The 25,499-nt window shown below is 46.2% G+C and overlaps 2 protein-coding genes across 2 annotated transcripts; both read left to right on the top strand.

Annotated features, from left to right (window-relative positions):
- Window positions 1–918: 918 nt before the first annotated feature.
- Window positions 919–2,190, top strand: LOC119280354 (aspartic proteinase nepenthesin-1-like). The gene has a single exon (XM_037561231.1). The coding sequence runs from the start codon at window positions 919–921 to the stop codon at window positions 2,188–2,190; it is 1,272 nt and encodes a 423-aa protein (XP_037417128.1).
- A 17,562-nt stretch (window positions 2,191–19,752) lies between these two features.
- On the top strand, window positions 19,753–21,024 carry LOC119282763 (aspartic proteinase nepenthesin-1-like). Its single transcript, XM_037562873.1, has one exon. It carries the CDS (start codon window positions 19,753–19,755, stop codon window positions 21,022–21,024), a length of 1,272 nt encoding a protein of 423 aa, XP_037418770.1.
- The last annotated feature ends 4,475 nt before the right edge of the window (window positions 21,025–25,499 follow it).

Genomic DNA, 25,499 nt, shown 5'->3' with positions numbered 1-25,499 from the left:
AAAAAAAGTTGGGTGGTAGACAATTTGATGCGTGAGGTACGCTCCAATTTTCAAAACATTTAGACTTCTGTGCAGCTCTCAGCAAAAAAGACAAATCAGACCAGAACAGTATATGAACAGTACACATTTTTACAGACCTCCGATTTGTTTTTTTTGCTGAGAGCTGCACAGAAGTCCAAATGTTTTGAAAATTGGAGCGTACCTCATGCATCAAATTGTCCACCACCCAATTTTTTTTTGAATTTTTCTATTTTTATTTTGATTTTTTTCGTGGGCGTAAGTGCAGATGAGCTCGGGCTCAGATTCAAATTTTCCGTCATAATGTTCTCTCAGGAGGTTTACCGCGTCAAATAATTGTGTAGCAACCCTTGAGAACAAATGATAAAAACAAACACTAGGATTTGGCGACAAAACGAAACTACTCTACGGACGACTCTGCATGCACGATATTTGGACGATGGCTTTCTTGAACAGTGCAGATTTGTTAAACTAAACTATCCAACGGATGTTGTTGCCATCATCCACAAATCGTGCACAAAGGTATCGTCTGTGTAGCACTGCTCGGCGACAAAATCCAAGCTTCTTGTAAAGGTTGACACTTGGAGAGATGAGCGATGTAACGACACCTGCTAGCTATCTGTATCTATAATGGTAGTATTTTCGAAAATGGTAGTACTACTGTCCTATTTGTATGCTGCCATAAGGAAGTCCGCCCATATCCCAAGAATGGTTCAGGCCTGCACCCTAGATTTGATTATACTACTAGCTAGTGTATATTAAATTATGAATATACTACGTCAATCCTCTGTCAGTTTGTTTGTTTCCACATGTTATCCAGATGAATATATATGGAGGCCATAGGTTACCAATTAAGCTATAACATGGTGAGGAGCTTGCATCAAACCAACAAGGGAAACAATGGAAATAAGGCTGGTGCTTATCGTTGCGTTGTGCTCGAGTGCTGCTACCATAGTTACGTGTAGTAGCACAGGGCTACACATGGAGCTCATCCATGTTGATGGCAAGGGGAACTACACAGTGGCGGAGCGCGTGCAGCGCGCCATGGCCAGCAGCCGGCGGCGCTTGACGTCCTTTGTCGACGTGAGCGCACCCATCCACTGGAACACCAGCCAGTACATTGCCGAGTACCTGATCGGCAACCCACCGCAGCGCGTTGAGGCCCTCAACGACACCGGTAGCGACCTCATCTGGACGCAGTGCTCCACCTGCAGCCTCAAAGGATCCTGCGTCATGCAGGGCCTGCCCTACTATAACACGTCCAAGTCGGACAGCTTCCACCCCGTGCCATGCAATGACACCTTGTGCCTAGCCAACCGGGCGCACTCGTGCCACCGGGATGGCAGCTGCGCTTTCGGGGCCTTCTACGGCGTTGGCGACGCTAGAGGGTCTATCGGCACGAAGGTCTTCGCCTTTGAACATGGCTCAGTGACGCTCACGTTCGGCTGCGTCGACACGCTGAAGTTCACTCCGGGGTCCCTTGACGGGTCGTCGGGCCTCATAGGGCTTGGCCGTGGCCCCTTGTCGCTCGTCTCCCAGATAGGTGCCAGCAAGTTCTCTTACTGCCACACCCCCTACGTCCGCAGCAACGCCACTCCCGGTGCCAGGAGCCACCTTTTCGTCGGCGCCTCGGCGAGCCTTAGCGCCGACAGCCCTGTGATGTCCATATCTTTCGTGCAAGGCCCTAAAAAGTACCCATTCTACTATGTCCCACTCATCGGGATAAGCGTTGGACAAACAAGGCTTTCCATCCCACCGATGGTGTTCGATCTGAAACCAAACGGCACCGGCGGCGGTGTCTTTGTCGACTCCGGTAACCCCACTTCGGTTCTGGTCGATGGGGCGTATAGGCCTCTGAGAGAGGAGCTCCGGAGGCAGCTAAACGGGAGCCTCCTGCCGCCACCAGCCGGCAGTGGGATCGACCTGTGTGTGGCAGTGGCGCAGGAAAAGGCTGTGCCGTCCATGGTGTTCCACTTCAGTGGCGGAGCGAACATGGTGCTGCCGCCAGAGAATTATTGGGTGCCGCTGGATGATTCCATGTCATGCATGGTGATGCATGAATCCAGCAGCGTGAGCATCATCGGCAACTTCCAGTTGCAGAACATGCACTTGCTGTACGACCTTACTAAGGAGGAGCTCTCTTTCCAAACTGCCGACTGCAGCTCACTTTGATCACGCCCACGTTAATTGTACGCATGCATAAATATGATTGCGAATCGAGATTCTTTGGTAAGTATTTGTGCCATGTGCATTGAAAGGGATACATTTAATTCAACACATGCATATGTCACTACTAGAATCTGGTTTTGTGCCGAGTTCCGGAACTTTAACGAGTTCATTCTATCGTGGAGGTTGGCAAACTTGTGTCTGCTGACTTTGATTCAAAATTGAACTCCGTAGCTAGTGATACGCAACTTGGCAGACTTAATAGTTCTCATATTTCCAATGAAAGAGGACTCGACAAACTAACTAAACTTGGCTGAATCTTATGTTCACCCAGTTCCTAATAGAAACAACTCGGCAAATCTGGCAGGTGGGCCCTGTTGTCGAGTGTCAATTCGATCAATACTTATGGAAGTTTTTGGGTCATTAGTTGATTGAGAACTTCTATTGATATTGATGCTTCGATGAATATATCTCAGTCGACGACCTATCCATCGTCTATCTAACTGGTTGATTGCCTTGTGTTTGTGGGCTGCTTGTGCTTGTAGACCGAGATCAATGGAGTGCATGAAAAGGAAGGGAGCGGAGGAATGTTCTAGGATCAGTCGTGCACATTTTCAGAATTAATGGAACCACGACTGTTAAGTTGTGTGAGCCAAATTCTATTACCGTGTTGGACTAAACGTAGTACAACCGGTATGGATGTTGCGTTGTGTTAAACGATAGGCTCGTAAACATGTATAGGGTGTAATGTGGCGTGTTGTCACGACTATGTATGTGTGCGTGTAATCTACATACTGCAGGTTGTTAGGCTAGAGCTTATCTTATCTATGTATAGCTTGGAGTAGGGGAAAAGCCTATCAATAACATGTGCCCTCTGTAATCTTTCTGTGCTATATAAAAACTACGTCCCTGCAGAACTGCATACACTTCATTTTCTCATATGGTAATTAGAGCTTTCCTCAAAATTATCCATGGCGATGTCTTCAAGTTCCTTCCCCTCATCTCCATTTGTTCATGCCACCACCGAGAAGCTCACCAAGGGCAATCAAGCGCTGTGGCAGGCGACGTTGCTCTCCGCCATCCGGCGAGCTCAGATGGATACCTCGACGTCAACCAGCCGCCGCCATAGAGGGAAATCGACATGACCTCGTATGATGGCAAGTCCACGACGAAGGCGGCAAACCCTGTCCTCCGAGCCTAGCATGCGCGAGATCAACAAGTCTTCTCCTATCTTCTGACGACGCTTCCTTGTGAGATGGCCATCCAGGTTGCATCTTGCCACACCTCGGCAGAGCTTTAGAACATGTTGGAGGGGATGATTGCCTCTCATACCCGTGCTCACACAACCTACAGCAGAATCGCCTTCGCCAATCTGCAGAAGGGCAGTTCCTACATCACCGACTACGTCGGGACGGTTAGGTCCCTCTGCAACGAGTTGATCGCTACAGGGAGGAAGATGGACGAAGAAGATATCGTCTCCCACATCCTGGAAGGACTAGACGAGGACTTTTATCCTATGGTCTCTGCCATGTGCTCCCAGGTGGAATCGGACACCGTGGCCGAGCTGTTCTCGCAGCTGTTCAGCTTGGAGATGAGGATGAATCTTCGTGGTGGAGGATCGCAGTCCTCTACAAATGCTGCCACTCGAGGCCGCTTCGCCAAAAATGGCGGTGGGAGTGATGACCACGGCCGCAAGCAAGGAGGGAACGGGGGTGATCATTGTGGCTGAGGCTACTCCAAGCCAGACGGTTGTGGAAGTGGTGGATAGAGCAGTGGCGGCGGGGGCAACTATACCAACCATGCATGTGCCCCCACGGTCCAGAGCCAGATCTGCGGTAAAATGGGCCACCCAACCTGGAAGTGCCGGAAGCGCTATGACGAGTCCTATCAAGGGGTAGAGGAGAAATCGGCAAATCTCGCCTCTCCACAATATGGGGTGGATACCAACTAGTACCTTGAAAGTCGCGCCACCGACCACGAGCGACCTGGAGAAGCTGACTGTGCGTGATCACTATAGTGGAAATGAGCCGATTCATACTGCAAGCGGTTCAGGTATGGCTATTGAACACATTGGTCATTCTGCTATTCACACCCTAGATCGTGATCTTCATTTGAATTATATTGTCCATGTACTCGAAGCCAACAAAAGTCTAATCTCTGCTAGTCATCTTGCGATTGATAATAACTCTTTTGTTTAAATTCATCCATATTCTTATTTTGTAAAGGAATAGGGAACAAGAAAGGTACTCCTTCAAGGAAAGAGTAGGAGAGGTCTCTATCGAGTTAGGCACACCGGATCCAATGTCAAGAAGCAAGTGCTAAGTGCTACCAAGCTATCCTTGGATAGGTGGCACTAACGTCTAGTGCATCTGTCTTCTGTTATTGTTAGCAAAGACATTAGTGAAAATAAACTCCCATGTGCTACATCCTTCCATAATGATTTTGTATGGGACGCCTGCCAGAAAGGCAAAAGTTACCAACTTCCTTATCCAGAGTCAATAAGTGATTCAAAATTTACTTTAGAACATGTGTTTTCTGATGTTTGGGGTCCTGCTTTTGTAATAGTAGGAAGAATAAAAAAATACTATCTGAGTTTCATAGATGACTTCAATAAATTCACATGGATCTATCTAATCAAACACAAGTCTGAGGTCTTCTAGAAATTTTTGACTTTTAGAATCTTGTAGAACGACAATTTGACCGTACAATTCTTGCTCTTCAAACAGATTCGGGAGGGGAGTATGAAATATGAAACTCCCTTTTCACCAAGATAAGCCTATCACATCAGGTCTCGTGCCCTCATGCTCACCAACAAAATGGTTCAGCAGAGAGAAAAATCGACATATTCTCAAAGTAGGCTTGTCCCTTCTTGCTCAAGTTTCCATGCCCCTTAAATTTTGGGATGAAGCTCTCATTGCTGCAACATACTTGATAAACCGAACTCCTAGCAAGGTTATCAACTTTGGGACACCCTTTGAACGGCTGTTTCATGAAAAACCAAACTACTCTATTCTTCGAATCTTTGGGTGTGCTTGCTGGCCCAATCTTCGACCCTACAATAAACACAAACACGCATTGCGGTCAAAGCAATGTGCTTTCCTTGGGTATAGCAACCTTCACAAAGGCTTCAAGTGCCTTACATCTTCACTGGCCGTATTTACATCTCTAGGGATGTTGCACTTGATGAAAATATTTTTCCTTTTTCTGTTCTCCACGGCAATGCCGGTGCTCGCCTACGTGCTGAAATAATTTTGTTATCTCTAGAGATATTAAATCCTACTTATCAAGGGGCTGAATATCATGTTGATAATCATTTGTTTAATAGCTCTAACCCTGATGGAGATAGCGGTGAAAAAATCAGCTCTCCAAACCGTGATTTTTTGCAGCAACAACAAACTCCTGTGTATCCTGGCGGCGCGGGGCACAAGGAGGATATGCCTGTGGGCGCCGATCTAGCGGCATCTGGCACTATTGCGCCTGAGACTAACCAAAGCAGGAGTAACTTCAGCAGTAATATCGAGTCCAACTTAGCAAATTTGTGCCAGCGCTTTACCGAGTTCATTCTATCGTGGAACTCGGCAAACTTGTGTCTGATGTTCATTGCTTGGATCTGATCCAACGTCTCGTCTAACAGCAAGAGGTCAGCCAGATTCATCCTCTGAAGTCCTTGGGAGTTAACCTCCGGTATGCTTGCATAGGGGGATGCCTTCTGCCAAGGCTGACCGCTGAGATCAGATACGAGCTCAAAGCCATATCCGAGATAGAGGCCGACCCAAGGATCTTGGAGAAGGTCTGAAATTGAGGCTTCGGGATTGCTGGGCCCCTAAGGTAAAGCTGAGAACCCAGTAAAGATGAGATCACCCCGAACGTCGACAACGAACTCTAGGTTGCCGAACTAGATTTCCTACTCAAGAGCGAAACTGTCGATCTGGTCAAGGTGACCTGTTGGGTTGGCGTGTAGAACGACGCTGCCAAACATGAAGAGATAGCCAGGCACGAAAACATCCCCGGTCCGGATGACATCGACACTTACTAAGCGAGCCATCCATCATTTGACGATCCTACAGCAGAACTCTCAATGAAAGCACCAAAATGTCAGCGTCAAACCCGGCAGATATCAGGTAGGGGGTCCCGAGGTGTGGATCCTAGATTGATGGGTAATAGGCAACGTAGAGACGGCATTTACCCAGGTTCGGGCCCTCTCGAGGAGGTAAAAACCTACGTCATGTTGATTGAATTGATGTGTTTGTATTCCAATTACAGGGTTGATCTACCACGATATCAGATGAACTAAACCCTAGGTGGTTATGGCGATAATGGTTCTCCCACGTACGGGATAAACCATGTGGTTTATATTGACACCAGGGGTACCTAGGGATACACATGGTTAGTCTGCATTAGGGGATAGACATGCTGGTTTTGCTACCAAACGTGGAGAATACGCCAAGTCTTTGGAGGTTTCCTTCCATCACGGGGTCGCCTGTAGTCCGGCCTTCCTTCAATGAATCAAGAGCGGCCCACCAGTCCGGCCCATGAGAGATAGGGTGGCGGCCCGAGGACCCCTTAGTCCATGACACCCTCACCGGTCCACCCACATATGAAATTATCAAAGTAGCGAAAGCGAATATACTAAACATAATGGATGTAACTAGACGGTAATTCCCATGTGTCTTTGAGAATGCTTTGCTTATTATCAGATAACTCTCCGGTTTGTCCTCAATTACAAAAATGATTGGGTCACCTTACTGCACCTTTGTTACTAGTGCTACTTGTTACTTGTTAAGAATTTTCTTGCTACTAAACTATCTGCTACCTCTATTTTCAGTACTTGCAGAGGATGAGCGTGATGAAAAGATCTTTGATCAAGAGTTTGATTTTCATGGTGAAAATGTTGAGTTGAGTTGTGCACGCCCATTAACGTTTGCAAAGTTCACCTAACGTTTGCAAAGTTCACCCAGGTTCATACTGAAATGCGTGATTAAGCAACTCAATTTCAACTTCAAAATAATTAGATTAAGCATATGTGGACTCATATTGTCAACCAATAGATATACCAGCTCTTTTTCTATTAATGTACTTGTGACAATTAAAATTTATCTGTTTGTAAGCTATGAGATTTTTATTTTGTTGTGAACTATTTATTATTACGATGTAAGAACTATGTGATTTATTTTATTTCAACTATCTACAATATTCTCTTTTTAGTTGGATTTATATGCATGAAAGTCTAAACGGGTTGGCTAGTTGGGCACACTCGCTAGATTTGGGCAGATGCGGCCTGACGGCGCGTCTCCAACCATCCCAAACGGACAAATAGCGGACTAAATCTATTTCCATTTAGATCGGCATGTTGGAGGTGGCCTTTTGCATGAATGACTAGACTTACTATGATTTAAGGAACCATGCAAAGCGAGCGCACATTTTGATTTAAAATCCGGCAAAATGCCAAAGTAGAGTATTACAACTTCGTAATCTCACTTAATTAAAACAGTTCATAAATATTTATGCCAGCCATGGTCTCTTAGTTGGCCACGTCGTGCTTGTTGTCGTCCTACTTTCCGTAGGCAGAGACGGGGCAGGTCCTTCCCAGTCCGATGGGCGTCTTGAGTGTGATCTTTGAGTGGTCGTTCTTGTGGATGTACATGTCGCAGATGGTGACCCAGATGATGAGCTCCTTGCTCTTGACCCCCTGTGATGCGCTTCATCTTGCAGTCCTCGACGAAGGCCATCACCTCGGTGATGAGTGTTCTCACTGTTTCCATCTTTGCAATGGGAATGAACACTTCTTGGAACTCCGCAATATCTTCTTACACGTACTCTTTGGCTACTAGCCTTCGGTATCTTTCTTGATCTTAAATTCCCACTAGAGATCTATGGCTCTATGGTAGTCCGGAAGATTCACAAGCTCCCATGCATTGTTATCGCACATTGATCCCAACACCTCGTCCATTACCTAACGCCAACAGTCCTTCGTATTTGCGTCTTCAAAACACGCCGGTTCCTCGGCACTTACTAGACATTGCCGCCCACTCCTTTTCATCTTATCCGGGTCAATTGTCCGAAGTGAACTCTCTGAATACACGTAATTGACTCTTCCAGGAACCAGTAACATGTAAGCACACTACAAGAAATCGGTTATTCCATGACGGATTTCTGATGACGTTCCCAGAAACCATTGTAATCTATGACGGATTTACCTGCTTCATCATGCAATCTGTCATGGGTTAGCGAGATAGGAGTTCATATGATGGACCGTCATGGATACCGTCACGAGTTGACCAAGTGTACACCTAACAGACCATCATGGATGGCTCATGCTGATGTGTCATGCGTGTCCAACCCACACATGTGTCGGGCTTACTTTTTTTTAAATTTGTTCGAACTGTGGTGGACCGCCTTATGTGCTGCGTTTGGACATTGCTTCAAGCTGACGTGTCATGCATTAAGATATTTGATTAGGAAAATGGACTGCTCCTGTTGTTGCGTCGTGTTGACGCTGCTTCTTTTTTTTAGTAAAAAAACGGAGTTTTTTTTTTAGACAAGCTCCGAAGCTCTTTATTCCGACGTCACAAGGTTTACAGGGACGAAAGAAAGGCCTCCCGGCTGTCCCAACCAAACATGCCGGCCAGCCGGAAGGGATAATGCGTGCTTCGCGAGCTTGTGAGCCTCGATATTCGAGCTCCTAAATTTGTGAAAAATATTACAAACTTGGAAAGATAATGTATGCTCTATTATTTCATGTATGATTGCTCCATACTCTGTCCGATTCTTCTATTGGATATCTTGTACCACCACCTTTGCATCGGAGGCCACCTGGATGTTTGTCACTTTCAAGTCCTTAGCTAGAGCTAGAGCCTCCCTGATCGCCATGCATTCGAGAGTCGCCGGTTCTGAAATCCCTCTAAAGACCACAGCCGAAGCTCCCAAGAAATTTCCGTCTGAATCTCTAGAAATCGCTGCTACAGCTCCATGTCCTCTTCCTCTCCCCACTGCAGCATCAACATTAAACTTTGCCAGCCCGACAGATGGAGCGATCCAACCTGATCGTCTTGGAGCAGGTCTTGCAATCTGCCTCGATTTGATGGACTGCAGTGCGTTGAGTTCATTCACGTAAGAATGTACAAAAGCTTGGACTGAAGACGGGCTTTGATAGATATGCTCGTATATTGCCTTGCGACGTGCTCTCCATAGTGCCCAAAGAGTTACCACAAAGTTTGTAAACTCATCATGAGATAGCGCCTCTTGCATGGAGAAAAGCCACTTCTTCGGATCCGGTTCCTCGTTGCTGTTCAGCACATCAATGATGCGTTTAGAAGACAGCGCCCATGTGCTTCGAGAAACAGTGCATTTTAACAGCGCATGCCTCCACGTGTCTTCGGCCCCGCACAGGCAACATGCGACCGAGTCCGCCATGTTACGATGATGCAAAAGTGCAGCCGTCGGAGTGGTCCGCCTAGCAAATCTCCACAGGAAGATCTTAAGTTTCGAAGGTACCTTGATTCCCCAAAGCTTTGTCCAACCATCGCCATCAGTGTTTGTGTGAGAAGATCCATCTTGCTCATATAACCAAGCTTCACGACTCAATTTTCTCTGCTGAATCATCCTATAGGCCGTTCTCACCGAGAATATCCCCCGCCGATCTTCACTCCATGCCCAAAAATCTTCAATCTGTCTGGTGCAAAGAGGGATCTGCAATATTGCCTCCGCATCTATCGGTATAAAGGTTGACCAAACTAGCTGCTCATTCCATGAGGATGTGGCATGGTTGATTAGTTCTGACACTTTCCGCGGCGGTTGTTGAACAAGAGATGTGATCGGTCTCTTCATGAGTGAACTAGGTATCGAATTGTCAAGCCATATGTCAGTCGTTTCAGTAAAAAAAACGGAGTGATGCTGCTTTGTCCCGACTGTTGGGCCGCTGTAAGTACATTTTTCATTTTATAAAGATATAATAAAGAAGAATAAAAAACTGTATGGTTTTCTCTATTTAAAAAGTGAAGACGGCAAGAGGGGATCGAACAAGGGACCACATGCTTAAACGGCAAGAGGGCAATGTCTATGTTACTGGTTTGTGCCTTTCTAAGTTCTAACATAAACCGAACAAAATATTTTAGTTCAAAAGAAGAGGTTGAACGTGGATTTGAGCCACGTAGCACTAACCTCTACATTCCAACGAGCCAGGTTTTCCCCTAAACAAAAAGACGAGCCAAGCTTTTTAGTTTTTTAGTTATTTTCACATGTAGGCAACAATATGTTTTTTCTTGTGAAAAGACAACAGTAGTTATGTAGTTTACTACACAGCATCAATGTATAGAAAACATTTGTGAAATCTTCTAAAAAATCCATGCCAATTTTATGAATTAATAATATTATTCCATGCCCAAATATAGGAATTTTCTATGATAGTATTATATTATTATCATTTTTCCAATAGGTTGCAAATAGAAGTTTCAGTTATCCCTAAGTATATTTTGACAATTTTATCTATTTCATATGAACTAAGATAAAACATAATTCCTTAAGAAATGGAAATGTTTTAAACTATATTTGAGTTACATATACATCAAATTAGCATTGACTCCAATAAGCACACATAAATTCATTTAAACTATAGAAAATATTAAATCATCTCTAAAATTATTGAAACTCTTCTAGAACAAAATATATGTATTATAGTACATGTAACAATTCTATAGGTGTACGCCACATGTTTTAATTTAAAAACAAAACCGCAAATGAATGGAACTAGAACCTGAGACATGAATTTTAAGCGGTTAGCTCATTCCCACATGGCAACTATTTTTTCGTGATATGAATGGGACTTTTTTTTCATTAGTAAAGTATATAAAGCCACACTTTTAAGGCCGGGGTCGAACCACCTGTAGCTTTGAACAATCATATTTGTGTGAAAGAGTGTTCCTTACGATTAACAAAAATTTCCAACTTACATTTTAAAACAGTTACTTTTTTTAAATGAGAACATTTTTTTTAAAATGTTAATATTTTTTTAAAATGTTAATATTTTTTAAAATGTTCAACATTGTTTTTGTTTTTGAAAAAATGTCCAACATGTAGTTTTATTGTTTTTTAATTCCAAAAAATGGAAACGAAATCCAAAAAACATGAAAATTGGCATGGTGTCATTATATGCCCCTTGTAGGGCGTGATATAAAATTGAGAATGTTTCACAAAATTTATGAGAAATCGAACCATCTCCGAAAAGACACATGGTTTGGAGAGAAAATTGGTCTAGTTTAAACGCGGAAGGGACCGATGCTTCATATGTTGGTATTCAAAAAACTTATACACTCAAGATACATCATTGAATGATCCATCTCAATATTTAGCACCTTTCTGAGTCCGTTTGCTATATTTAAGCCACTAAATGCATTGCTAGATATTTAATGGATGAGGTAAATACACTCGAAGTCACAGAACATGCACGCAATAGACAGTTTGGTGCACAAACTTGTAAAATACATGTTTCTTTTCATGTAACTTGTCGTCTTGTTCATATACGGTTCTTCCTACCATATTTTGCACTACATTTTCTCTTATCTAGATTTTAAATTTATATATATTGAATTTCAACTAAAAATGAGTTGATTTGTTTGAAAGAATTAATATTCATTCATTGTGAACTTTATATATGAACAATCGGTATAATTAGGCCTTACATGTATTCAAATAATTAGGACATGGGGCCGCCGATCCTGGACCCCAAACATGGAGTTTTTTGGTTTTTTAATTTTGAGCAATGTAAAATAACTCTAAAAGCATGAAAATTGGCATGGTGTCCTCATATGATCCCTATAGGGCATGGCAAAAATTTAAGAAAGTTTTGCAAAAGCTATGATGTACATGGCTTAGAAACTGAACCATCTCCGAGGAAGACACGTGATTTTGAGAGATAATGGGTCTAGTTTGAAGGCGCAACGACCCGTGCTTCATCTGTTGGCATTGGAATTTTTTCAACACGCAAGATACACGATTACACGATACATGTCAGAATTTGGCATCTTTCTGAGTCTGTTTGTCATATTTAAGCCATTAGGTGCATTTCTAGACATTTAATGGATATAACAAATTTGAACTGCAGGTGGTTAAAAGCTTGACAAATTTTGATTGAAAAATCATATTTGTCTTCTTGAGTCTATGTTTAGGCCTTATGAAAGAAAAGGATAGGAATTCCAAATATAAGGGCGCCAAGCCTTGATCCCGAACAAGGAGTTTTTTAGTTTTTTAATTCTGAAAAATGAAAATGAACTCTGTAAATATGAAAATTTGCATGATGTCATCATATGATCCCTCTATGGTGTGGACATTTTTTGAGTAAGTTTTGCAAAATTTATGGCGTACATTGCATAGAAATTGAATCATCTCTCAAGAACAAACATGGTCTTGAGACAGAACGGGTCTGGTTTGAAGGCAAAGCCACCGATGCTTCATATGATAGATTTGCAAGTTGTTGAAAGGATGGCAAAATTGGGTTGAAGAATATATTTTGTGCTCTTGAGTCCATTTAGTCCTTATACAAGAAAATGAAATGAATTGTAAACATGAGGGTGACTCAACCAAGCAACCAATGCCACCACCATGCTTTCATGATGATCCATCGAAGAATAACGTCCAAGGTACCGGCTCTACATAATTAATGCTAGGCTTATGATGCTGGGTGACGAAATCGGCTATTACTTGCCCTTTGACTGCTTTAGCCGATTCGTACCTCAAGTCAAATTCTGATAACACGAGAATCCACTTTCCCACTCTCCCATTCAGTATTTGCATCGATAACATGTGCTTGATCACATCAGCCTTGGAAACAACCGTACACTCAGCCGATAATAAGTAATGCCGCAACTTGGTGCAAGAGAAATATAGGCATAAACATAACTTTTCGGTAGGAGAATATATCGTTTCTGGATCTAGAAGTCTCCTACTCAGCTAGAAAACCACTCGCTCCTTTCCTTCAAACTCTTGCATTAAGGCCGATCCAATTGATTTGTCATCGGCCGATACGTATAACTTAAAAGGCTTACCCTGCCGAGGAGGAACCAGCACGGGTGGACGCTTCATATATTCTTTTATCACCTCAAACGACTTCTGTTGTACGTCACCCCATCTAAATTCTTGATCATTTTTTAACTTTAACAAGGGAGAAAACGGTAGAACCCTTTCCGACAAATTTGAAATAAACCTTCTGATAAAATTAATCTCGCCAAGCAAAGATTGTAACTCCGTCTTAGTAGTCGGGCGGCACTGCTTCGTCAATTGGCTTCACAATCATGGCCAAAAAGCTAAGCGCCGGGCAACAACGTGTAAAACAGAATTTTGGGCAAAAACGTATATCGGTAACCCGACGTTGCCCGTGTACATGAAAACTGGGCGAAAACATGGTCCGTGCTAGTGATTTTGGCCAAAAAGCTAAGCGCCGGGCAACAACGTGTAAAACAAACATTCAGGCAAAAACGTGTATCAGTAACCCAACGTTGCCCGTGTACATGAAAACTGGGCAAAAACATGGTCCGCGCTAGTGATTATTGCCAAAAAACTAAGCGCGGGCAACAATCGTGTAAAATGGACTTTCGGGCAAAGACGTGTATCGGTAACCCGATATTGCCCATGTACACCCGACATTGCTCGTGTACATGAAAACTGGGCAAAAACATGGTCCAATCCCACAATTGATCCTGGCTGTCCATCCCACAATTGACGGGCGACCGCGGTCCAAGTGGGCTGACGTCCCCCTTGTCATAGATGGCAGGGATCATCCTGCCCACCTTCCGGAAGACGTGGGTCTGCCGCCCACTCTCCTGTCGCCAACCATAACAACATCCGAGTCAGCAAGATGATGTACGACCCGGGAAGCCGCATCAACCTCTTGTCCTTGCGGGCCTTTGAGCAAATGCAGATCCCTCGTAGCCAATTGTCTCCATTCATGGGTTTCTGCAGTGTTAGCGGGACTGAAATGGAACCCCTTGTGAAAGTGGCGCTCCCTTTCACGTTTGGGGGCCCTGATAACTTCCGGACGGAGGCCCTTGTATTCGATGCCGCCGATACACCACTACCTTACAATGGTTTGCTAGGTAGGCCTACTATCGGAAAGTTTGCCTCCCTGTACCATGGGTTGTACAACATTGTCAAGATTTCGGGACCCAATGGAGTCATCACTCTGCATGGCGATCTGAAGGATGTCATATGTTGTTTGCATCTAGAAGCTAAGAAGGCAGCGGCGGCAAGAGGCACGGTGGCGGCATCAACGCCGAGTGCTGTGGTGGCACCCACAGCAACTGGCTCATCCTCCCCCACTAGGCCCAGTGCTATTGGGGAGGAATCCGAGAAGTGCAAAACGGGTCTGTCTGGCAAGAAGCACTTCAAATTGTGTAGCAAGCGCGATGGGGAGGCCGCCCCACCTACAACTAAAAAAGTAAAAGCTAGCCATCTCGCCCCGGCAGCTGAGACCAAACAAGTGCCTATCTCGAAGGATGGCAACCACACCGTCTCCATCGGTGTTGGCCTCTCTGACAAATAGGAAAGTGCGCTCATCGCCTTTCTCCGGAAGAATATCAGCCTCTTCGCGTGGGAGCCTTCTGATCTCCCCGGGGTCCCGAGAGAGGTGATTGAGCACAAACTTGCGAAAAAATCGGGCGCCAAGCCCGTCAAGCAAAAGGTTTGACGACAGGCACAAGACCGGTAGGAGTTCATCGCCGGGGAAATTGCAAAGTTGATAAAGGTGGTTTTATCTGAGAAGTATGGCATCCGACTTGGCTTGCCAACCCTATAGTGGTGCCTAAGGCTAATGGGAAAAAGAGACTCTGTATTAACTATGGCGATGTCACTGATGTTTGTACAAAAGATCCATTCCCCCTTCCTCGTATTGATAAAATTGTAGATTCGACTGCCGAGTGCGACCGGTTATCATTCCTGGACGCGTATACCGGGTATAATCAGATTAAGATGGATGTAGAAGATGAAGAGAAGGCAACATTCATCGCCCCTTGCAGTACATATTGTTATACCTGCATCCTTTTGGGTTGAAGAATATCGGATCCACCTTCCAGAGGGCTATTCAGATTGGCTTTGGCTCCCAATTGCACTGCAACGTTGAAGCGTATATGGATGATATAGTTGTGAAGACCAAGATCTTCAACACGCTCATCGAAGATTTGCGGGAAACTTTCGACAACCTCAATAAGATGCAGTTGAAGCTCAATCCTGAAAAATGCGTGTTCGGGGTGCCTTCCAGTAAGCTCCTTGGGTTCTTGGTATCCCATAGGGGTATCGAGGTAAACCCGGATAAGATTCAGGAGATCAAGCAGAAGCAGGCCCCTAAGTGCATAAAGGACGTCCAACGTCTGAACGGATGCATCACTGCCCTCGGGAGATTTATCTCTCGGTTGGCGGAAAAAGCACTCCTATTTTTCAAGATCTTGAAGAAGACTGGTCCCATGGAATGGACGCTGGAAGCAGAAGGTGCCCTCCAAAGTCTAAAAGAATATCTTGCCTCCCCGCCAATCCTTGTCGCGCCTCAACCACGCGAACCCTTATAGTTGCACATCGCTGCAACGACTCAAGTGGTGTGCGGGGCCTTGGTGGTTGAGCAGGAGCAAGAAGAAGTACCAGAATCAGGTCTACCAGAGACAACCGCAGCCGCTGAAGCCCGAGAACCGAAGGCCCCCGGCAAGAGGTTATTGCAGCGGTCTGTGTATTTCATCAGCACTATTTTGCGGGATGTGTTCGGGAACGTTGCATGGAAAACAAAAAAAATTCTACGCACACGCAAGATCTATCCATGGAGATGCATAGCTACGAGAGGGGGAGTGTGTCTATGAACCCTCGTAGACCGTAAGCGGAAGCGTTAGAATAATGCAGTTGATGTCGTCAAACAACTTCACGATCCAACCGACCAAGCACTAAGCGTACGGCACCTCCGCGTTCACCACACGTTCAGCTTGGTGACGTCCTCGACTTCTTGATCCAGCAAGACGGCGAGGTAGTGGGGGTCGCCGGCGGAAGGGATGGAGTGGTGACGTAGGAGGTGGTCGCTCGCTGCAGGTCGGGGGTCGAGGGATTGTGGGGAATTGTTCGAGCTCAGCGGTGGGAGATTCAGTGGGAGGGACGCGACGGGACGGAGGCTAGGGTTCACCCAATCGGATGCCCTCTTCGCCTTACACGCAGCCCCTCCACCCACAAAGAGCCACACAAGGGCATACACATCGAATGGCGAAAATGCCCTCGATGGTCACCCAAATCTATAGGCGGTGGCACACCCTTCCTACAGACAAGGGCAAGCACCGATGCACCACCCTCCGCAGTCACCGGCGGCTGGAGCCCACCCTGGCCAGGCCCCGTATGTCACTGTAATACACAAAGGCAGCAAGAGTGTAAAAACGAGGCACTATTTATTGCTAGTCACATCAGACTCGATCCAACGGTCAGGATCATTTCGTCTGAAGATTCAAGGGCTGGGATATGTTTGGACACACAATCCGACGGTCCACATTGCAAGTGCCCTGAGAAGGCTCGATACTTGCCTGGACTCGGACAATGGGATACTCATTCTGATGGACTATATATATGCCAGCCAAATATCTAGCTAAACCATGAGATATCCATGTACATTGTCATACGTATATCACTACACACCTAGCAGGATGCAATTCATTAATGTTTTATATTGTTTCATCTTTCTCTTCACATGACGAATGCATGCACGCACACCATGTGTGGCTCTCACTCGAAACGGCTGCACTGTTGTGTGCGTTTGAACCTCGCCAAATTAACCATGCATTTACATTGGAGTTTGTGATGTAATCAAAAGAGGCCCCGGTGCAGTGGTGGCCATGCTTTGTCTTTGTGTGATTTTTTTTCTAAATCTTATTTTTATTCTTAGATGCTCTTAACATTTTCGATACATAGGGAGTATGAGTACCCCGTCGACATAATGATCCAAGGCTTGTTGCATGCACATGCAGAACGTGCATGGACGCTTTGCTGTAGCGTGAGCGTGATCGGCGTCGTCCTGCAGGCTGCAGCTTCCGCCTCCAGGAGCCGTTGACTCGCAACATTCCAGCAGTTGGCCGCGAGCGACGAGAGCAAGCATCCATCGTGTTGTGACTTGTGACAAGGGAAAAGTCGACGCCGGCATCAAGGTGTGCGGCTGTACCCGCGGCCGGCAGTGGTAGTCGGGATTTCACAACTGGGATTCAGACTTTCAGAGACGAAGGCTGCCTTGCTGCTTTGAGATCCGTACTGCCAGGTGTCACTCAAAGAGTGGGTCTCCAGATTAGAAGTATACGACCCACTCCGGTGACTCGCACACGACCATCGCCATCAGCGCCGCCCAGACGGCCGTCATGACGAGCGCGGTGAGTGCGATCATCCAGGTGCGCCACCGGTCCTAATCCACCGGGATGGCATGCTTCGATGATTGTGGCGATGGCGCAACGCGTGCTTTGGCAGCCACGACGATGCCACGAGGGCAGCCTGGCTACTTCGACAATGTTGTGACGACATCTTTTGAGGTCGTGGTGTGCTCTGATGGTTGCAGTGATGCTATAGCATCAACATGTCAGTTTCAATGATGTTGCAATGATGTGCTTCAACGGACGTAATAGGTGCTTCCACAGCCATGGCGGTGCTACGACAGCAACTCGGCTGCTTTGATGATGTTGCTACTGTGTGCTTCAATAACCTTGCCGATGTTGAGATGAACCGCGAAAGTGGTGTCCTTCGGGCGGTCATGGCAATGCTGCGACGCCGTGCTTTGACGACTGTGTCGATGCTGCGGCAGCGTGCTTTGGCGTCCATGGTGATTCCGCGATGGCAGCCTGACTGCTTCGACAATGTCGCGATGACATGCTTTGAGGTCGTGGTGCGCTTTGACGGTTGCGGCGATGCTATAGCGGCAAGATATTTGTTTCAGTGATGTTGCGATGATGTGCTTTGACGGCCGTGACAGGTGGTTTAGCAGCCGTGGCGATGCTATGACGACAACCCAGCTGCTTCGATGATGTTACCTGGCGATGCTACGACGGCAACCCAGCTGCTTCAGTGATGTTGTGACGGTGTGCTTTGACAGCCGTGTCGATGTTGTGATAAACCGCGATGACGGCGTGCTTCGATGACCACGGCGAGGCTCCGACGAATGCCCAACTTCTTCGAGGATGCCGCGGCGATGTGCTTCCCAGTCGTGGCAGTGCTGCCACGTTGGCACCGCTGTTTCGACGATGCTACGACGGCAGCCTGGCTGCTCCATTGATGCTGCGATGGTATATATGCTTGGACTACAACGACGGCGGCCGAGGAGTCAAAGATGCTACTCTAAGCATAGCTATATCGAAGCAATCATGACTCCATAAGCTTTCTAGTACCAAATCCAACAAACACCCACAATGAACGTCAAAAGAGACTCTTTTGTGCTAGTGAACTTTAATAGTAATAAATAGTTTGGAGACCCATAGGATGTTTCAGGATTTTCGTAGATAATAGATTTGTATTTGTGTCTTAATTTTTCTATGTGTTGTTAAATTAATCATTACATGCAAGAACACAGACAGCACGATAGAGAACGGCGTTTCGGTGCCCGGGTGCATCTGCACCCGGTCAAAAAAATTCGTAAAAAATTCAGAAAAATTCAAAAAATTCCAAAAAAAAAGTTGGGTGGTAGACAATTTGATGCGTGAGGTACGCTCCAATTTTCAAAACATTTAGACTTCTGTGCAGCTCTCAGCAAAAAAGACAAATCAGACCAGAACAGTATATGAACAGTACACATTTTTACAGACCTCCGATTTGTTTTTTTTGCTGAGAGCTGCACAGAAGTCCAAATGTTTTGAAAATTGGAGCGTACCTCATGCATCAAATTGTCCACCACCCAATTTTTTTTTGAATTTTTCTATTTTTATTTTGATTTTTTTCGTGGGCGTAAGTGCAGATGAGCTCGGGCTCAGATTCAAATTTTCCGTCATAATGTTCTCTCAGGAGGTTTACCACGTCAAATAATTGTGTAGCAACCCTTGAGAACAAATGATAAAAACAAACACTAGGATTTGGCGACAAAACGAAACTACTCTACGGACGACTCTGCATGCACGATATTTGGACGATGGCTTTCTTGAACAATGCAGATTTGTTAAACTAAACTATCCAACGGATGTTGTTGCCATCGTCCACAAATCGTGCACAAAGGTATCGTCTGTGTAGCACTGCTCGGCGACAAAATCCAAGCTTCTTGTAAAGGTTGACACTTGGAGAGATGAGCGATGTAACGACACCTGCTAGCTATCTGTATCTATAATGGTAGTATTTTCGAAAATGGTAGTACTACTGTCCTATTTGTATGCTGCCATAAGGAAGTCTGCCCATATCCCAAGAATGGTTCAGGCCTGCACCCTAGATTTGATTATACTACTAGCTAGTGTATATTAAATTATGAATATACTACGTCAATCCTCTGTCAGTTTGTTTGTTTCCACATGTTATCCAGATGAATATATATGGAGGCCATAGGTTACCAATTAAGCTATAACATGGTGAGGAGCTTGCATCAAACCAACAAGGGAAACAATGGAAATAAGGCTGGTGCTTATCGTTGCGTTGTGCTCGAGTGCTGCTACCATAGTTACGTGTAGTAGCACAGGGCTACACATGGAGCTCATCCATGTTGATGGCAAGGGGAACTACACAGTGGCGGAGCGCGTGCAGCGCGCCATGGCCAGCAGCCGGCGGCGCTTGACGTCCTTTGTCGACGTGAGCGCACCCATCCACTGGAACACCAGCCAGTACATTGCCGAGTACCTGATCGGCAACCCACCGCAGCGCGTCGAGGCCCTCATCGACACCGGTAGCGACCTCATCTGGACGCAGTGCTCCACCTGCAGCCTCAAAGGATCCTGCGTCATGCAGGGCCTGCCCTACTATAACACGTCCAAGTCGGACAGCTTCCACCCCGTGCCATGCAATGACACCTTGTGCCTAGCCAACCGGGCGCACTCGTGCCACCGGGATGGCAGCTGCGCTTTCGGGGCCTTCTACGGCGTTGGCGACGCTAGAGGGTCTATCGGCACGGAGGTCTTCGCCTTTGAACATGGCTCAGTGACGCTCACGTTCGGCTGCGTCGACACGCTGAAGTTCACTCCGGGGTCCCTTGACGGGTCGTCGGGCCTCATAGGGCTTGGCCGTGGCCCCTTGTCGCTCGTCTCCCAGATAGGTGCCAGCAAGTTCTCTTACTGCCACACCCCTTACCTCCGCAGCAACGCCACTCCCGGTGCCAGGAGCCACCTTTTCGTCGGCGCCTCGGCGAGCCTTAGCGCCGACAGCCCTGTGATGTCCATGTCTTTCGTGCAAGGCCCTAAAAAGTACCCATTCTACTATGTCCCACTCATCGGGATAAGCGTTGGACAAACAAGGCTTTCCATCCCACCGATGGTGTTCGATCTGAAACCAAACGGCACCGGCGGCGGTGTCTTTGTCGACTCCGGTAACCCCACTTCGGTTCTGGTCGATGGGGCGTATAGGACTCTGAGAGAGGAGCTCCGGAGGCAGCTAAACGGGAGCCTCCTGCCGCCACCAGCCGGCAGTGGGATCGACCTGTGTGTGGCAGTGGCGCAGGAAAAGGCTGTGCCGTCCATGGTGTTCCACTTCAGTGGCGGAGCGAACATGGTGCTGCCGCCAGAGAATTATTGGGTGCCGCTGGATGATTCCATGTCATGCATGGTGATGCATGAATCCAGCAGCGTGAGCATCATCGGCAACTTCCAGTTGCAGAACATGCACTTGCTGTACGACCTTACTAAGGAGGAGCTCTCTTTCCAAACTGCCGACTGCAGCTCACTTTGATCACGCCCACGTTAATTGTACGCATGCATAAATATGATTGCGAATCGAGATTCTTTGGTAAGTATTTGTGCCATGTGCATTGAAAGGGATACATTTAATTCAACACATGCATATGTCACTACTAGAATCTGGTTTTGTGCCGAGTTCCGGAACTTTAACGAGTTCATTCTATCGTGGAGGTTGGCAAACTTGTGTCTGCTGACTTTGATTCAAAATTGAACTCCGTAGCTAGTGATACGCAACTTGGCAGACTTAATAGTTCTCATATTTCCAATGAAAGAGGACTCGACAAACTAACTAAACTTGGCTGAATCTTATGTTCACCCAGTTCCTAATAGAAACAACTCGGCAAATCTGGCAGGTGGGCCCTGTTGTCGAGTGTCAATTCGATCAATACTTATGGAAGTTTTTGGGTCATTAGTTGATTGAGAACTGCTATTGATATTGATGCTTCGATGAATATATCTCAGTCGATGACCTATCCATCGTCTATCTAACTGGTTGATTGCCTTGTGTTTGTGGGCTGCTTGTGCTTGTAGACCGAGATCAATGGAGTGCATGAAAAGGAAGGGAGCGGAGGAATGTTCTAGGATCAGTCGTGCACATTTTCAGAATTAATGGAACCACGACTGTTAAGTTGTGTGAGCCAAATTCTATTACCGTGTTGGACTAAACGTAGTACAACCGGTATGGATGTTGCGTTGTGTTAAACGATAGGCTCGTAAACATGTATAGGGTGTAATGTGGCGTGTTGTCACGACTATGTATGTGTGCGTGTAATCTACATACTGCAGGTTGTTAGGCTAGAGCTTATCTTATCTATGTATAGCTTGGAGTAGGGGAAAAGCCTATCAATAACATGTGCCCTCTGTAATCTTTCTGTGCTATATAAAAACTACGTCCCTGCAGAACTGCATACACTTCATTTTCTCATATGGTAATTAGAGCTTTCCTCAAAATTATCCATGGCGATGTCTTCAAGTTCCTTCCCCTCATCTCCATTTGTTCATGCCACCACCGAGAAGCTCACCAAGGGCAATCAAGCGCTGTGGCAGGCGACGTTGCTCTCCGCCATCCGGCGAGCTCAGATGGATACCTCGACGTCAACCAGCCGCCGCCATAGAGGGAAATCGACATGACCTCGTCTGATGGCAAGTCCACGACGAAGGCGGCAAACCCTGTCCTCCGAGCCTAGCATGCGCGAGATCAACAAGTCTTCTCCTATCTTCTGATGACGCTTCCTTGTGAGATGGCCATCCAGGTTGCATCTTGCCACACCTCGGCAGAGCTTTAGAACATGTTGGAGGGGATGATTGCCTCTCATACCCGTGCTCACACAACCTACAGCAGAATCGCCTTCGCCAATCTGCAGAAGGGCAGTTCCTACATCACCGACTACGTCGGGACGGTTAGGTCCCTCTGCAACGAGTTGATCGCTACAGGGAGGAAGATGGACGAAGAAGATATCGTCTCCCACATCCTGGCAGGACTAGACGAGGACTTTTATCCTATGGTCTCTGCCATGTGCTCCCAGGTGGAATCGGACACCGTGGCCGAGCTGTTCTCGCAGCTGTTCAGCTTGGAGATGAGGATGAATCTTCGTGGTGGAGGATCGCAGTCCTCTACAAATGCTGCCACTCGAGGCCGCTTCGCCAAAAATGGCGGTGGGAGTGATGACCACGGCCGCAAGCAAGGAGGGAACGGGGGTGATCGTTGTGGCTGAGGCTACTCCAAGCCAGACGGTTGTGGCAGTGGTGGATAGAGCAGTGGCGGCGGGGGCAACTATACCAACCATGCATGTGCCCCCACGGTCCAGAGCCAGATCTGCGGTAAAATGGGCCACCCAACCTGGAAGTGCCGGAAGCGCTATGACGAGTCCTATCAAGGGGTAGAGGAGAAATCAGCAAATCTCGCCTCTCCACAATATGAGGTGGATACCAACTAGTACCTTGAAAGTGGCGCCACCGACCACGAGCGACCTGGAGAAGCTGACTGTGCGTGATCACTATAGTGGAAATGAGCCGATTCATACTGCAAGCGGTTCAGGTATGGCTATTGAACACATTGGTCATTCTGCTATTCACACCCTAGATCGTGATCTTCATTTGAATTATATTGTCCATGTACTCGAAGCCAACAAAAGTCTAATCTCTGCTAGTCATCTTGCGATTGATAATAACTCTTTTGTTTAAATTCATCCATATTCTTATTTTGTAAAGGAATAGGGAACAAGAAAGGTACTCCTTCAAGGAAAGAGTAGGAGAGGTCTCTATCGAGTTAGGCACACCGGATCCAATGTCAAGAAGCAAGTGCTAAGTGCTACCAAGCTATCCTTGGATAGGTGGCACTAACGTCTAGTGCATCTGTCTTCTGTTATTGTTAGCAAAGACATTAGTGAAAATAAACTCCCATGTGCTACATCCTTCCATAATGATTTTGTATGGGACGCCTGCCAGAAAGGCAAAAGTTACCAACTTCCTTATCTAGAGTCAATAAGTGATTCAAAATTTACTTTAGAACATGTGTTTTCTGATGTTTGGGGTCCTGCTTTTGTAATAGTAGGAAGAATAAAAAAATACTATCTGAGTTTCATAGATGACTTCAATAAATTCACATGGATCTATCTAATCAAACACAAGTCTGAGGTCTTCTAGAAATTTTTTGACTTTTAGAATCTTGTAGAACGACAATTTGACCGTACAATTCTTGCTCTTCAAACAGATTCGGGAGGGGAGTATGAAATATGAAACTCCCTTTTCACCAAGATAAGCATATCACATCAGGTCTCGTGCCCTCATGCTCACCAACAAAATGGTTCAGCAGAGAGAAAAATCGACATATTCTCAAAGTAGGCTTGTCCCTTCTTGCTCAAGTTTCCATGCCCCTTAAATTTTGGGATGAAGCTCTCATTGCTGCAACATACTTGATAAACCGAACTCCTAGCAAGGTTATCAACTTTGGGACACCCTTTGAACGGCTGTTTCATGAAAAACCAAACTACTCTATTCTTCGAATCTTTGGGTGTGCTTGCTGGCCCAATCTTCGACCCTACAATAAACACGAACACGCATTGCGGTCAAAGCAATGTGCTTTCCTTGGGTATAGCAACCTTCACAAAGGCTTCAAGTGCCTTACATCTTCACTGGCCGTATTTACATCTCTAGGGATGTTGCACTTGATGAAAATATTTTTCCTTTTTCTGTTCTCCACGGCAATGCCGGTGCTCGCCTACGTGCTAAAATAATTTTGTTATCTCTAGAGATATTAAATCCTACTTATCAAGGGGCTGAATATCATGTTGATAATCATTTGTTTAATAGCTCTAACCCTGATGGAGATAGCGGTGAAAAAATCAGCTCTCCAAACCGTGATTTTTTGCAGCAACAACAAACTCCTGTGTATCCTGGCGGCGCGGGGCACAAGGAGGATATGCCTGTGGGCGCCGATCTAGCGGCATCTGGCACTATTGCGCCTGAGACTAACCAAAGCAGGAGTAACTTCAGCAGTAATATCGAGTCCAACTTAGCAAATTTGTGCCAGCGCTTTACCGAGTTCATTCTATCGTGGAACTCGGCAAACTTGTGTCTGATGTTCATTGCTTGGATCTGATCCAACGTCTCGTCTAACAGCAAGAGGTCAGCCAGATTCATCCTCTGAAGTCCTTGGGAGTTAACCTCCGGTATGCTTGCATAGGGGGATGCCTTCTGCCAAGGCTGACCGCTGAGATCAGATACGAGCTCAAAGCCATATCCGAGATAGAGGCCGACCCAAGGATCTTGGAGAAGGTCTGAAATTGAGGCTTCGGGATTGCTGGGCCCCTAAGGTAAAGCTGAGAACCCAGTAAAGATGAGATCACCCCGAACGTCGACAACGAACTCTAGGTTGCCGAACTAGATTTCCTACTCAAGAGTGAAACTGTCGATCTGGTCAAGGTGACCTGTTGGGTTGGCGTGTAGAACGACGCTGCCAAACATGAAGAGATAGCCCGGCACGAAGACATCCCCGGTCCGGATGACATCGACACTTACTAAGCGAGCCATCCATCATTTGACGATCCTACAGCAGAACTCTCAATGAAAGCACCAAAATGTCAGCGTCAAACCCGGCAGATCTCAGGTAGGGGGTCCCGAGGTGTGGATCCTAGATTGATGGGTAATAGGCAACGTAGAGACGGCATTTACCCAGGTTCGGGCCCTCTCGAGGAGGTAAAAACCTACGTCATGTTGATTGAATTGATGTGTTTGTATTCCAATTACAGGGTTGATCTACCACGATATCAGATGAACTAAACCCTAGGTGGTTATGGCGATAATGGTTCTCCCACGTACGGGATAAACCATGTGGTTTATATTGACACCAGGGGTACCTAGGGATACACATGGTTAGTCTGCATTAGGGGATAGACATGCTGGTTTTGCTACCAAACGTGGAGAATACGCCAAGTCTTTGGAGGTTTCCTTCCATCACGGGGTCGC

The sequence above is a fragment of the Triticum dicoccoides genome, chromosome 3B, assembly GCF_002162155.2.
Source record: "Triticum dicoccoides isolate Atlit2015 ecotype Zavitan chromosome 3B, WEW_v2.0, whole genome shotgun sequence".
Taxonomy (NCBI): domain Eukaryota; kingdom Viridiplantae; phylum Streptophyta; class Magnoliopsida; order Poales; family Poaceae; genus Triticum; species Triticum dicoccoides.
This window is presented reverse-complemented; position numbering and strand designations above follow the sequence as displayed.

Bases quoted from the DNA above. Each gene is read 5' to 3' on its own strand.
- LOC119280354 (XM_037561231.1), top strand. From the start codon at position 919: ATGGAAATAAGGCTGGTGCTTATCGTTGCGTTGTGCTCGAGTGCTGCT.
- LOC119282763 (XM_037562873.1), top strand. From the start codon at position 19,753: ATGGAAATAAGGCTGGTGCTTATCGTTGCGTTGTGCTCGAGTGCTGCT.